General features: G+C 31.9%; 1 protein-coding gene across 2 annotated transcripts in view; it reads left to right on the top strand.

The window, feature by feature from the left end:
• The window catches only part of LOC129917141 (metabotropic glutamate receptor 2), a 644,700-nt gene that overhangs the window by 612,595 nt on the left and 15,989 nt on the right, over window positions 1-16,116 (top strand). For both annotated transcript variants that reach the window (XM_055997521.1, XM_055997511.1), the window contains exons 14-17: window positions 8,818-8,980; window positions 11,345-11,558; window positions 11,668-11,819; window positions 15,346-15,526. In XM_055997521.1, coding sequence (XP_055853496.1) covers window positions 8,818-8,980; window positions 11,345-11,558; window positions 11,668-11,819; window positions 15,346-15,526 — 710 coding nt within the window. The remainder of the gene's footprint in view (window positions 1-8,817; window positions 8,981-11,344; window positions 11,559-11,667; window positions 11,820-15,345; window positions 15,527-16,116) is intronic.

Raw genomic sequence — 16,116 nt, forward strand, 5'->3', positions numbered from 1 at the left:
AACATCGAAACTCTTTTTATGTTTTATATTTTATTTGAAATATTTTTCGATGCACTGCTATTTTTTTTGACCGCCACTGTATGTGCGATGTTGGCAAATAAGGGCTTTTCGACAATATATTGGTTTTGACCTCAAAAAGAATTGAAATATGAAATAATTTCCATTTTTTGAGCAGTGGTCCTATTGTTTTGACCGCTTTAAAAATCAATTTATTTTCGTATTTATATATTTTTTTTATTTAAACAAAAAACCTTGTTAGATAATGAATTGATTTAAGTTCCTGATACTGTAAATTGTATATTAATAATTTTTTTTTCTTTTAAAAACAAATAAAAATATGTGTTTTATGATTTGTTTTTAAAGTAAGACGAAGTGGTCTTATTGTTTTGTCCATCACTGTATATATTAAATTGTACGAAATATTTTTTTTTATAAAGCCTTAGAATGGTTAAAATTTGTTTCTTAAAAAAAATTTTCTTGCTCGCTAACGCTCGCAATTTATATAAACCAACTTATCACTCTTTGTACCTACAAAACTAGAGATGGCGCTGAATATTCGGCCATTTTTAAATTCCTTTACCGTAAGCAGGGCTTTTTTAAACTTTTAACTACGAATTCCTCTCCTAAAAAATACTTAAAAAGGATATTGGCAAATTTTTCGCTTCTACACAGTTCAAATGACTATTTAGGATTTAGAATCGACTGCAGTTACATATAGTTGATACAAAGTATTGTGATTTCTAAAAAAAAATTTTGTTTGGTCTGAGCAACCCCTCCCGAAATGAAATCCTAGCTACGGCTATGGTTCTCAGTAAATATAATCACATCTAATCCTTCAAATCCACTCGAACTTAAGCATAATTTCCGTGATTAGAATTAGATACACCCAATGCGCCGTGTGACATTAAATCCACATTTGGATTACACAAATGAAAAAATGTATAATCAAGTTGTGATCTTTATTGAGGACACGTGTTTTGTTTGATGATTGCGAATAAAGCATTGGCACAATTAGGATTGGTTGCTCCAAATCGTGAAGTGCAACATGTTCTTGATCAAGAAATACTACGCGGAAGGCAATACAATTGCGTTGACTTAAGAATATTTGTGCAAACCAATTCCCGAAGTATGACACTATTATGCAATGTGTCATCAATCAGAGTTGTGGTTTGTATTTCTTAGATGCACCCGATGGTACGGGAAAAACATTTTTGATATCATTACTTTTAGCATAAATACGATCTGAAAATAAAATAGCATTGGCTCTGGAAATTGCAGCCATGTTATTAGATGGTGGCCGTACAGCACACTCGGTTCTTAAATTGCCTTTGAATATATAGGTTAATGAAACACCTACAGTACAAAATACAATTTTTTGGTTCATGTTGCTGAATTTTCAAAGTTTTTTTTTTTTCGTATAAGACCAGACAAGTACGTTAATCGAATAAAAAAAACATCCTCTGATCATTATTGGCTGTGCTGCTATTTCCGGGAAAGGATGAGTTTCTTTTTATATTGTGGAAAACACCAAAGCTCCAGACCAAAACAAAAGGAGCTTGGGAACGTTTTGATTCTACGATTTCAGAATAGGCTTGAGACTCGAAGCATCTATATGTATGCAAGACTGGGTCCTTGCCATAAAGTTAAGAATGTCACGTTATTCCTCGATATACAAATTCGAGTATTGGACCGGTCTGATAATTCTCCCGGCATGAATTCCATAGGAAACGTCTTTTGGAGCTTATCCCCTTATGTACGTTATTTTGTATCAAAAAGTATGAATTCTTTGACTTTTTTTTAAGGTAATCCGTATCTACATGATAAGCGCAGGTAAATGGGATAAAAAACAATTAAAGACATTTTGACAAAAACTTTAAAAATTCAGCAGCATGAACCAAAAAATTGTATTTTTTCGCTTGGGCCTAATAATATGGCAAGGCTTTTTGATACATTATAGTCCTGTAGTCCAGTAAATAAAGGAGTTTTACCCTACAAAAGGTGCAGTAGTTCTAAATTTTTGATATGTTGTTAGGTATGGTTAGTAGATAAAAAAACCAAATTTTCACAACCACGCCCCCTCCGCCCCCTTCAGCATCACCGAAAAACCATAGAAATCTGGCACTTTTTTCACTTTTATGCCCATAACTTTCTTGTGGTGCATTTTATTGAAAAGTAGAAAGTAGACTTGTAGAAAACATGATTTCCTACGAAAATGACCATGGTAGTATTTTTATACAATCAAAAACAACGAAGTTATGAAACTTCCAAAAACATACAAAATTTTGGATTTTGCAATATTTTCAGTTTCTTGTCACTTAACAGTGCTATAACTTTTTAACAATTGACTTTTACGCAAAAGTCTTCATAATCAATCTTAAAGACAATTTAATTACCTAAAATAAAATGTAAACCACTTTGATTTTGTGAATCAAATAACCGAGTTAGGGCTAAAATAGTAAAAAAGTATTTTTGATAGTTTTCGACACTTTTTGAATTATCCATTAAATGAAGGATTTGTATCCCACAAAAGGTCGAGTGGTTCTTATTTTATATTTAATAAGGTTTTAATGGTAGATTGAAAAAAAAATTCATAGCCACGCCCCCTCCGCCCCCTTAACCATACTCCAAAAACCAATTCTGCATTTTTTCAGTTTTATGCCCATAGCTTCCTTCTGGTCATTTAAATGTGAAAAATTAATGTGCAAAATTGTAGAACACAAAATTTTCTACAACTTGCACATCCAATATCCATCAAACTAAGAATTTTTCAAAAAAGTTACAATTTCCGATTTTCTTTTTTTTCAGTTTCTTTCCTGTTTACAGATAACTTCCTAATTTTTAATTTTTAGCCAAAAATCCTTTTGTAGGGAATTCATTTTCATAAATACAACTTTTATCTTTTGATAAGAACCAGGTAATAGTAAGTTTTTTTATTTAATAAAAGTCATATTTCTTAATAACCTAGTTTAATATCTCATGCGCTTATAAAGCGGTGGGCTATGAGTAGACGAAGGTAAAAGAATTGGGGTATGAGCGGCAGGGGTAGCAGGTGGGGAAATATAGGAGTAATAGGTGGAGTTGAAGATGGTGAATTATGAGAAAAGTTGGCTTCGTTGAATTTTTCTTCAAATTGATCGATGATATCTGATCTTCTTCGTCGTCATCTTCATAAAAAATTCATGTGGACGATTTTGGCAGGATTGTCCACAGCAAAACTTACAGAATGTGAACATTTAAGACCTTCTTTCCTGCATCTGCCAGCTCCCATGCATGACACATCTTTCATCAATTTTTGGGGAGCAGGATCTTGCACAGTTTTAATGGGTTGCAATACGTGGCATCCTCTCGTATAGCCCCATTCCAGAGAATTTTTCTCAATACCCATCCACGCCATGATCTGGTGATAAGTCCGGAGGAAATGAAAGTGTGCTGCATCTGTTGTAGGCGGTAGTTTGCACAAATTAAGTTTTGTTGAACTGCTCATAAATTTGAAATATCGAAGAGAGCTTAGAGATTGACCACTGTCCTCTCCATATAAAGCCAACAAGATATGTTCTTCCCCCTCCGATATTTTCTGAACTCTGGCATTTGGGTCCTTAATTTCTCTGCAGCTTCAAGTGCGTAGGGGTTTTTGAAACATTTTGCAAAATTTGTTTTTTTTTCCGAAATCAAAGATGTTTGAGCTGGTGTCACATTCACTTATGGCATGAATGAGTAAGACGTTCTCCATAGAATTGAATGTGAAAAATGAGAATTCATTAAATAAATTGATCCTCCCAGGTTTTCGAAGGTACACGTTCTCGGCCCTAGGTATAATAAGTCGATGTCTTCCTCAAAAATCTTTGAAGCTCTATTGTACCTGCTTTAAGGCTTGGCCACACCGGAGGGTACGCGGTAGAGGTACAGGTAACGGTACGGGTATTTGTATGGAAAAAATTCCAAACTGACACATCAACGTTCGGGTGTGGAATTTTTTTAATACAAATATCGTTGCCGCTACCCGTACCGCTACCGCGTACCCTCCGGTGTGGCCAAGCCTTTAGATACTAATTCTGGCGCAACTGGAAGAAAGCATCCGTACGTTTGAGTTGAATCAGGGGTGGTTGTGGTTGCATGATAGCAGAAACTTCAAGTAGCTGCGCCTCGTGGTGACTTGATGAAAAGCCAAGGGATGTAATCATATCAATGAGAAGCTAAGGACCTTCCTATACATATACACTTATTCCTGTTAGAAGGGGGAAAGAAAGGATCGGGGACTAGCAGCAGCTACAACAGCTTGGGATAAGGCCAAACATTTCCATTTCCATTTATCCAAAGGGCCACTCTTATTCTTCAGTATTACATTTACAAAAAATAGAGGATGGGTACTCATCTGTATTGTAAACTTTAGACCGAATGACTTCCAAAACAGTGCCTGCAGCTGCTTTGACTACTCTCAACCTTTTAACCTTCCCCATACTTCTTAGGCAAACAGGATTTGACTGTTCTATTATCAATTTTATAATCACCCATATTGTGATTTACAACTGTCAATCGATTGTTGATAAATACTGAAATTTGGGATTTTTAAACCAAAATTATATGAAAACGGGTCAACTGGAATTTTGTAATTAGATTTCTTTATAACGACTAGGACCATTCTCTGCTTTCAAAACTTTTTTTAATTAACTAATAAGATATTAAAATTTAATTTGTATCAACTCTCGATTGATAGTTGTATATTAGGGTGGTCCTTATTTTACTCTTTTTCGAAAATTGAGTGCGACGCCCCCTAGATTGGTTCCAAATCACGAAAAATTTCAAATTTTTATCTCTGACCCTTCCGATATTATGTGTCCAGTGTTGGGTAAATGGCGGATTTTTGATATAAACTTCTCAATGAAATATGGTCAGGAAGGGTTAGGAATAAAAATTTGAAAAAATTAGGGCTTTTTTTCCTGATTTGGAACCATTCTAGGAGGCGTCCCCAATTTTATGTTCCTAAGGACCACCCTATTGTATATAGCAATAAGGCTGAACCTCCTTCAATCGTACTTGTCAACTCATCAACTCATGTATGAAACTTCATAAAACTGAAAAAATGCAGAATTGGCTTTTGGAGTATGGTTAAGGGGGCGGAGGGGCGTAGCTATGAATTTTTTTTCAATCTACCATTAAAACCTGATTAAATATAAAATAAGAACCACCCGACCTTTTGTGGGATACAAATCCTTCATTTAATGGATAATTCAAAAAGTGTCGAAAACTATCAAAAATACTTTTTTACTATTTTAGCCCTAACTCGGTTATTTGATTCACAAAATCAAAGTGGTTTACATTTTATTTTAGGTAATTAAATTGTCTTTAAGATTGATTATGAAGACTTTTGCGTAAAAGTCAATTGTTAAAAAGTTATAGCACTGTTAAGTGACAAGAAACTGAAAATATTGCAAAATCCAAAATTTTGTATGTTTTTGGAAGCTTCATAACTTCGTTGTTTTTGGTTGTATAAAAATACTACCAAGGTCATTTTCGTAGGAAATCATGTTTTCTACAAGTCTACCAACAACTTTTTTTCAATAAAATGCACCACAAGAAAGTTATGGGCATAAAAGTGAAAAAAGTGCCAGATTTCTATGGTTTTTCGGTGATGCTGAAGGGGGCGGAGGGGGCGTGGTTGTGGAAATTTGGTTTTTTTATCTACTAACCATACCTAACAACATATCAAAAATTTAGAACTACCCCCTTTTTTTTAGCTTCATTTATTGGACTACTGGTATATCCAATGAATTCAAAAACTCCGTTTGGTAATTTGATGCATTGCTTTCATTTGTGATAGGGTCAACCGATTTGTAGGCAAAACATTGTGCATTTATACAGTTTAAAATTGGTGCATTGATTTCAGAAACATTTTTATTTGTACCAGCCATTATTGCACGTTCACTCAGCCAAGTATGAATTTTGTAATTTGTCTTTATACTTGGAAATACACTTTGAATCAATTCATTTTTACTTGCTCTATAGGGCAAGTATTGGTTTCGTGTAGAAAATAAATTTGAGGTTTTAATCAAAACTAACATTACGATGATGGAGAAGATCAAAAAAGTGGTTTTCGTCATGCCGTCCGTCGGTCCGTGCGTCTGTGCGTCTGTGCGTGTGTGCGTCTGTGCGTCCATCTGTACATCGATCTAGGGCCTAAACGGATAGATGGATTTGCATGAAACTTGGTACAGATGATTTTTATGTAATTCCCTAGACCCGTTTTTTTTATTTTTTTAATATCTCCAATTTAAAATTTGTTCAAAATTAAAAATTTAAAAAACCCGGTCTTCGATCTTTAAAGACTTTTTGGGAATTTAATACTTACAAATTCTGCCATTTGGAAAACAAATTAACAACCCTATTTTAATAAATATCAAGAACCGATTGCCTCAAAATGTGATTTAATAACGCTATTCAATATTTCCACGGATTCATATACGGTGTTAAAATAAAAAAAGTATATGCTATGAGATTTACAAGTTGGTATTTTGTAACCTTGAAAAAATCTAGTACCTAATTCCTAAAGAAAACAAGTACTTACTAGTTTTTATGCATACGGAATAAAGTAATTACCTACTGAAAAAGTTCATCCAAAAAAGTAGTTGCTATGACTGATAGTAAATATGTACTTAATTTTCAGCATTTACTTGATTTTTATGCATATCAAAAATAGTATATACTTGAATATTCTCTAGTAAAACCATTTACTATTTTTTATGCATATCACCCAATGTCTTGATAATTTTGATATAAGCCATGTTTCTTTGAAGGTTGAAGTTGAGATTTTTAGTAAACGATGAAATGAAAATTAAATAAAGTAGGTAAATCATAAATATATTTAAAAAAAATTGTTGAGTTTATAAATGCATCACTGTCTTTGCGTCAAAACCTTTTGTATGGCATGGAAACCCTACCTTACCTGCACGGCATAAGCTTTGCACCATAATTATTTTTGAATCAAAAGAATCACTGCATTCGGCTACATGCCTACTCACACTGCATACCAGTGCTGCCAGTCAATAGAATAGGTTCACTCTATAAACATTTCATCTTAAATAATAACTTTAAAAATTCCTATGCTGAAATTTTTCCATGTTTTACTATTTTTCCGTGTATAAGTGTATCGAATTGTAGGTACTTTTTGAATCTTTCAAATTTTATTAAAGATCTATTAGAAAAATTCATTTTTAATGAACGAATAACTTTAAGATGAACCAAAAAATAAATTAATTTTTTTTTTTTTTTAAATTTGGAACATCTTTTGAGGACAATTTTGATTTTGTTCTTTGTTACTGCACGGAGAAAACAGACCACATAGAATTAAACGGATCGCATCTTTATTTAAGCGGATTTCTGCATGGTTTTTTGATGAGATTACTTTCACTTTAAATTAAGGTGACAAGTCACGTTAATTTTTTAAATTCAATTTCAATTTATTTAGAACCATTGTACAAGTAAGATTTAGTCTTTTATAGTACCTAACAATATGGATAGTAATAATGTAATAATAATGTAATAATATAATAATATATAATAATAAAATTATTAAAATAGTAAGTGGCAAATACCAACTTATAAACCTTGTTTTTTTTTTTGTTTGAAAAAATATGTAGTAATTTAAATATAATATGAACGGCAAGATACAATTTCTAGTTATAATACATTTTTTTTTTTGTTTTTTTTTTTGTACGAAAAATTGCAATTCAATTTCTAAAAAATTAAATAAAAATAATTAAGTAATATATTATTAACCTGTTTAAATTTTCTTTTTTCAACATTTCAAAAATATCTTAACGAAAATGAACAGCTATAGCATTCTTAAAGTTTGTTGTTCCAATTATTCTCTTAATGTTCATCGGTAGAGAGTTCCATAATTTGCTTGCATAGACAATGAATAACCGTGAAGAATTCAAGTAGTTGAAAGTTGGTACAAGAAGATTAGTTGTTCTTACAGATTGAGTGAATTGAAGTTTATTATATAAATAAAGAGGTGTTCTATTTTGAAATATTCTGTGTAAAAATCTACAACATCTTGCATCAAGATATTGCTGCAGCGTGCAACCAAGGACTAGTTGATGATAATGAGAAATGTGTTCGTGCCTGCGCAGACCATACACATATCTTATCATATCGTTAAACGCCACTAGTAGTTTATGTTGCGAATGCGAATCAGGTTTACAATAGACTACCCTTTCACCTTTCTATCTCACTGTTGGAAATGAGTATGGTAAACTGCAAGTAAGCCTAAAGTGTGACTATAACCTGTGCCAATTTTTTTAATAAATCTCACATGTAAACAAAAATTTTATTTCTACGAAGAAAATTAAATAAAGACTTTAAATTCACCCTTTAACGTTCTGTTCGAATAAAAAGTGTAGTTTACTAATATTGCAGTTTTTACAATATCTTAGAAGAAAGAAGAAATGAATTGATCCAGAATACCACTTACATTTATATAAGCGGAAGGACAAAACTGTATCGAATTTAGTAAAAGCGTATTTGTGAACTTTGGGAAAGAAAACATGCTATGTTAGCTGCAGCAGCGTGCATCTTAGCTGGAATTCTTGAATAAATATAAGCTCGGCTTAATTTTGGAGCAGATTTGGAAGATAAAATTTAGCTCGGTCTGTGTACTAGGCTTTAAGAAATTTTGCAATTTTAAAATAAAAATTTTTAAGAATTTTTTTTTGCTATGGTATGTTAAAGTTATATTGGATTTCACTACAACAGAATTAAAAACCCTCTTTTGTACCTATTATCCTTTTTCCTTTATGTTATTTTCTTATTTTTTAACAGGTTTAGTGTAGGATTCTGTTTCACTGTTGTTTATGCTGCACTATTAACCAAAACAAACCGAATTGCAAGGATATTTAAGGCTGGGAAACAATCAGCAAAAAGACCATCTTTTATAAGTCCGAAGTCACAGTTGGTTATTTGTTCATTTCTAATATTTATTCAGGTAAGTCAATTAATTTTCATCAAATGAACATGCATTTATTACATTTTATTATTTGTTATCTTATTTAGCTGCACCAACTTAAAAATGCTACTAGCCACTTTTACTCAACTTTGGAGTTTTAGACTTAAATTAACTTTTAAAGACTTAAATTAACTTATAGCAAACTAATTTACTGTTCATTCATTCATCGCATAGTACCCTTTCGGCCATATTATTCACTCTGGATTTACAATGGTCGGAAAAAGTATTTTGACAAAATGAACATTTTTCTTACTGATGAGAAAAATCTGTAACGGTTAAACATAAAATAAGGAAGTTGACGGTTATTTAATAAGTATATTATGGTGAATCTCATGATGGTCAATGTGAGTCAAATAGTTGGTATTATGCTTCGAGGCTGCATTTTTTGTATAAAAAGTGCTAATTTTTGAGGGAAAAAAGTATTTTGACAAACGTTCTTTTTCAATGTTGGTAAGGTAAGGTAATGCATTTCACATGTTTCAAGAACGTTAAAAACTGAGAGACTTGTTAAGGCTCCAATTTGTAAAAAAGTGGGCAAAACGGCGGAACTTAACATTGAATTTAGTGCATCTTCTGTTGCAAGTCATAATTTCGGTGTGTCTGTTAAAAAAAACCTGTGGAGAACTGAATTTATCGCGGGAATCTATAAATTACCAAATATTAAAACACAAAAATATAATTATACTATGCGAAATTTACCACGAATGGACAAAAAATGGAAAAATGCACTAAAAAAAAAAACAGATGCATTTTGAGGAATTCAGTTTAAATCGCGGACTGAGTCCAAAATACATGAATTTGGAAATGCCGTTCTTTCAACAAAAACTTTGTTAGCAAAAGTTCCCTTTGCAGGAAGCTCGAGGAAGACAGTTTTGCATTATTTATGGGAAGATAGTACAGTATTTATCTCATAAAATAAAAATTTAAAAAAACTGAATTCTCAAAGAAACATATTGGTATGCTCCTTTCGCATAGTATAATTATATTTTTGTGTTTTAATATTTGGTAATTTATAGATTCCCGCGATAAATTCAGTTCTCCACAGGTTTTTTTTAACAGACACACCGAAATTATGACTTGCAACAGAAGATGCACTAAATTCAATGTTAAGTTCCGCCGTTTTGTCCACTTTTTTACAAATTGGAGCCTTAACAAGTCTCTCAGTTTTTAACGTTCTTGAAACATGTGAAATGCATTACCTTACCTTACCAACATTGAAAAAAAACGTGTGTCAAAATACTTTTTTCCCTCAAAAATTAGCACTTTTTATACAAAAAATGCAGCCTCGAAGCATAATACCAACTATTTGACTCACATTGACCATCATGAGATTCACCATAATATACTTATTAAATAACCGTCAACTTCCTTATTTTATGTTTAACCGTTACAGTAAGAAAAATGTTCATTTTGTCAAAATACTTTTTCCGGCTGTTGTAGTTTGGATTAAAGTATATTTTAAATCCAATCGCTCAAATCCGAATTTTAAAAATCCAAGGATTTAATTTTTTGTTCGTATTATTCACTAAAAAAAAATGTGATTATTCAATAAATTTTGTATAATTTGCATTTATCTTTATTTTTCCTTTTCAAAATACTTGACAAAGCAACTGAACACTGTGAAAATGAATTCTACATTATGGATTTCTAGAGTTAAGCAGACCTCCAGAGAACAGTTTAAATTTATTTGGATTCAACGAGATTGGATTTAAAAAATTGGATATAAGATTGAATTTAAGTAGTGAATATTACGGATTTGGATATATTCTTGACATTTCAATTTCTTTACATTCAGATGTATTTTTTAAACTAGTGAATGGCCCTTGCTTAAAGTAGTGAAAGACGTCACTGAAGTAAATGCGAAAAAACAGTTTAATAATTCATTCACTCTGTTCCAATTCCAAAAATAATTTAATTAGCTCTACATTCTATTTTTTTTTTAATTGTGATTAATTAACAATTATTACTCATATATTGAGTTTAAGTTTAATCATGTCTGTTTTCAGTATTTAAGTCATTTCTAATGTCAGCATTAAACATATTAAACAAAAAATAAATAACAAACTCCCGGGGAAAAGTGTTTGGGAAAATTGCTCCTAATCAAATCACTTCAAGTTTTAATTTTGTTTCCTTCTTATTAATGATGAAAAAGCGAAAAAGAACTTGCGATGAGTTTTTTGATTGGGAGACCTATTCCCGAACACATTTCATATACTTATAGGTAGTTTAATTTAGCAAACAATAAAAGTTAAAAGTAATATGTTATTGGCCATAGCGGTATCTACATATATGCAAGTAGAAAATCGCAGAAAACCTATACCGAAATTCATCTTTTATGCACAGATTCTAGTCAATGGAGTGTGGATGATAATTGCACCATCGCACGCTATGTATCATTACCCTACAAGAGAAGACAACCTTCTCGTCTGCGATTCATATATTGATGCTTCGTACATGATAGCGTTTTTCTATCCAATTATTCTGATAGTGATTTGCACCGTTTATGCAGTATTGACGAGAAAAATACCAGAAGCTTTCAACGAATCTAAACACATTGGTAAGTCTTGGTATTGATTCTAACTGTGTCTTTGTTTCCTTATTAACTAAGTTATAAGTAATGTTGAAGCAAAAGACTTTTGATAATGATGATGTATTTCTCTTTTCAGGCTTCACGATGTATACGACATGTGTCATTTGGTTGGCATTTGTACCTTTATATTTTGGAACTGCAAATCACGTCCCCCTGAGGATAACATCAATGTCAGTCACGATAAGTTTGTCAGCGAGTGTGACGATTGCGTGTTTATTCACACCGAAGGTATGTTGCTTAGTTACAAAAGTAGGCAATAAATCTCTTTTTAACATTTTGTTTTTCCTTTTTGATTGCACCCGACGCAAAGGGTCGGAAATTAAAACGAAGTTTAATCAATTTTAGATCTTTGACGTTTGTTGACATCAACATTAAGATTATGTTGAAAATAAAAAAGTCAAACCTAGGAGGTTTAGCTACATAATATACTCGTTAGTTGGGTTACATGGGAGAAACAATATGAGAAGAATGGCTGTTTAGTGTGATTCAATTAACATCACATGCTGAATGTGGAAACAAAAACATTTAGGATACGACTATACCTAGTGTTAAACATTTGGATAGCCTCACCTCCTAGACCTTTAAAAAATCAATGTTTTTTTTAATTTTGTTTTTTTATGAGTTCAGGGGTTAATTAAGCAACAAGGTGACAGTTTCACCTTATTGCTCAATTAACCGTGTTACCGTGACACTACTGTATTTGCTATCTATTTAGTCAAGCTTTACTTGATTTCTTGAAGCTAGCGAGGTTTTCTTAGTAAATGTTTGGTAATTGTTTATAGAATTAGCGTTTTTTTAACACGAGGATTAGGTATTAAACATTAATAAAGGTAGCAGTGGCGAAGGGTTCATATAACTCGATTATTTCCGTCTTACCTTTTGAAATTCTCAAACTCAACAACATAAACTTCTGGCAACATGAATATAATTTCAATCAACACCTGCACACGCTGTCAACATTATTTCAAATACTCTTCTTTTAGTTCTACTCTACACACCTATCTGCTTTTCAACTCACTCCATAAACAAACACAAAACTAGAGCAAAAAAAAAGGTAACCCGAAAAATGTCGTCTTATAAACAATAGAACAAATTTGTTTTCTTTCTTCTTTTTTCATTTACTTATTACTGCCGTTGTGACCTCTCTGTTCAATACACGCTTTCTTATGGAAGAAAATAAGACGATATTCTTCGTCTTACTTTTTGGTGAATTTTTATGTATCTCTCATAATTTTCGCTCTGAATTAATGAATGCGCAGTGCGCATGTCAGTGTCTGCTTGAGGTAGATTCCATTTTTCATAGGAAGAAAAAAAAGGTGGAATAAGACGGTTTCCTCCGACTTATTTGGGGAATTTGTGTATATCGCGCAATCGCTGAGCTGATGAGCCAAATTATGTATGTTGCGCAGGTTGTGGGTGAGGTAAGTTTTATTTGAAGAAAATCAGTTAGAAAAATAATAAAAGGTATAGAACAAGAAAATAACACGCTCCTTTCCGACTTATTATATGAATTTGTAGGTATCTCTCCACTGGTCTGCTGTGTCAAAGGTTTCCACTATGATAAGAAATTATGTTATATTTAATGTCATAAGGCATTTTTGTTGGCAGAAAGTGCATAAAGTAACTGCAATTTCCATAAAGTGGCACAACTGCCCAAATTGACTTCAACAAGTCCTAACTCCCAAGCAGAACGCAGTGCGAGTGCAATTTTGAAAATAATAAAAATTTAGATGATACAAAAATTGTGAAATTTTTTTAGATACCTAGTAAGATTTAGTGTTTTGATTATGACTTGAATATCATTGTTCGACAAACAAAAAAGTCGAGAGCAAGAACTTTGCTTTGTGATTTTTTTTAAATTTAGTGTTCTGAATTCAGAAGTCACAAATTGTCATTTGCTAACCTCTAAGATTTTGAAATATAAATTTCTATTTGCAATAATCTTTGAAAACAAATAATTTTGAAAAGAAATAAATATATTTTATACAATAACATTCAAAAATTAGTGTTCTAAAAAAATACACGTTGGTAGAATTCCACTTCACAAGTACCAAAAAATAACGTTTTCTACCAGTTAATATTCAAGTATTTCAAAAACTTGAAGGTCCAATACAATTTTCACTTCGGGAAAATCCTTTAGAAAAGTATGGTTTTGTTCAAGCTCTATTTTGTAACTTTATAGGTATTATTTTAGGATTTGAGGATTCAAATAATTTTAATCAGTTTAGTTTTATAAAGAAAACAAAAGGATGCTCTTACTTATAGTTTCGTAAACACCTAGATAACTGTTGCTTCTGTCGGCGTCGAGAGATCTTTTTAGTTCTAAGGCGATTTCATGCATACCCGTTTAAGTCATTCTCAAGGAGAAGTTAGACTTTCTGATCTAGCACTTTAATCTATAGGTAGAAAAAACTTCTAAATTCTAATTACTAAAAGTAGACTTGACTTTTAAGAAAAAGTTCTTGCAGAGTTTTATGAAAGAAAAACGTAGAATTTTGCACACTATTTAATGGAAACTTTATTAAAAAAAATTATAATATATAATGCAGAAGTATATCAAAAATTTGGAATTGAATTTCTTGGTGACTAATTTTTCTTCGACTTACCATTTGAAATCAATCACGCCTCGCCACTGAAAGGTAGTATAGAGTAAAGTGGAGTAACTAAAGCAAATTTTTAGGGAACCCCGCCGAACAGCTCTGATTTAAATAATCTTTTATTTCAAGCGTTGCCGTTGGCGTTGGTAGGTCAAAATACTTTAACCGCTATAGGTTCAAAATTGCCGCTGTGCCGTATTGTTTTTTTAAATAATTTTTTTTTCTAAATTTTATAAATTAAATTAAAAATCTGAGTTTTTAGGACCAGTTTTTCAAAAACACTTCTTTCAATTTACTTAATTTAAACCTTACAAATAACAAGATTCTAGCTTTTGAAAAAAGTGTGAATCTGAATATATATTATTTTAATCATTATTTTAAATTTTGAATAATGAATTTAAAAAAAAAAATATTGTAGGTGCTGCCGTGTTTTAATCAATTTGTGAGAAAATTGTATCTTTCACTTAAACGATGGAAGATTGTCCCTCATTTCCATATGTTTTTTCCTTAATTGACCTAGAAAAGTTTTTGGTGTCATTTAAAAAATGGAATTAAAGCCAAATTTTCGAAAACAAATAAAAAAAAAACAATACGGCAACAGCGGCAATTAAAAAAAAAAACAGTACTTCAACAGCGGTATTTTTAACTACCGACGTTTAACAAAAAGATCATTAAAATCGGAGCTGTTCGCCCGGGTTCCCCTTATATTGCCATTTCTTTAAACTGTAGATACTCCACTGATCGTTTTTTATTGTTTACAGTATGTATCCACAGCTAAAATAAGGTTATTCAACAAAAATACGGCTTATATTGAACAAAGGTTTAATTATTTCCAAATACAAGCAGCAAGATAAAGGACACAAGAAACTTACTACAAAATGCTATTCGCAGTTAGGTTTAGCTTCTATTCTTATCGGCACTTTCGTGTTGTTTTTTGATATAATAGCTATGCAAAAAAAAACACCTTTCTCTCTCCCAAATAACTTTTTTTACTTGGCCATCTATATAAAAACAATTGTTCAAACTAACCTTTTCTTTAATATTATGCCACCGTTTTTTTTTTCTAATCAAGGCTTTAATGAACCTGTAATCAATCTTTTAAACAACGACACATTCATTTCATTTATAATTTTTCATTTGACTTACTCTCTTTATAGCTGTATATCATTCTTGTTCGACCGGAGCGAAATGTTCGCCAAAGTATGATGCCCCCAAGGTATGGAATGCATCGTGGTACAGGAACAGGTCCATCTTCGATGATGGCTGCTGCTGTTGTAACTGCAGCTACGTGCGCTCAGGAGGAAAATATTCAAAAACATATAACACCAACAACATTAGGTATGTATGTTTACTAGTTCAGAATAATTTTTATTAGGCCTAAGTTGCTATTAAATACACACATTTTAAAGAAAATAACGAATTAAATTATGTTTAATTACATATCGGTGGCAAAAAAGTTTTACAGAATAAGTAACTTTTTGCATCTTTTCAGAAGAGCGTTTTGAATGTTTGGCTTCCCATTACAAATCAATATATAAAATTCTGTACAGTTAAATTTTGAAACTAAAATCAATAACAATCGCATTCAAAAACAAAAGTTAGGTGTAAAACGAACTAGACGTAACATAACAACGAACTAGACATAACAGGCAGAAACCGAATAAATCCATTACGAGTTTCTCAGTAAAGGTGTATAAATATGTTGTCGTGTTAGGGGCAGAGATACCCGGAAGGAGATCGGAAACTTCCTACGTTATACCTCCCCAAAACCCATTTGTTTATTTCGTGTTATTGTAATTTCTTTTGTATCCGTGAATAAATGTGAAATACACACTTAGCGAAAAGCGTCCGACTTTTCACGCATACTTAGGCAGAAGCGTCAATCTTTTCATGCATACTTGGCCAAAAGCATCAATCTGAGCTTGTAG

Source organism: Episyrphus balteatus, chromosome 1 (assembly GCF_945859705.1).
Source record: "Episyrphus balteatus chromosome 1, idEpiBalt1.1, whole genome shotgun sequence".
Classification (NCBI taxonomy): Eukaryota; Metazoa; Arthropoda; class Insecta; order Diptera; family Syrphidae; genus Episyrphus; species Episyrphus balteatus.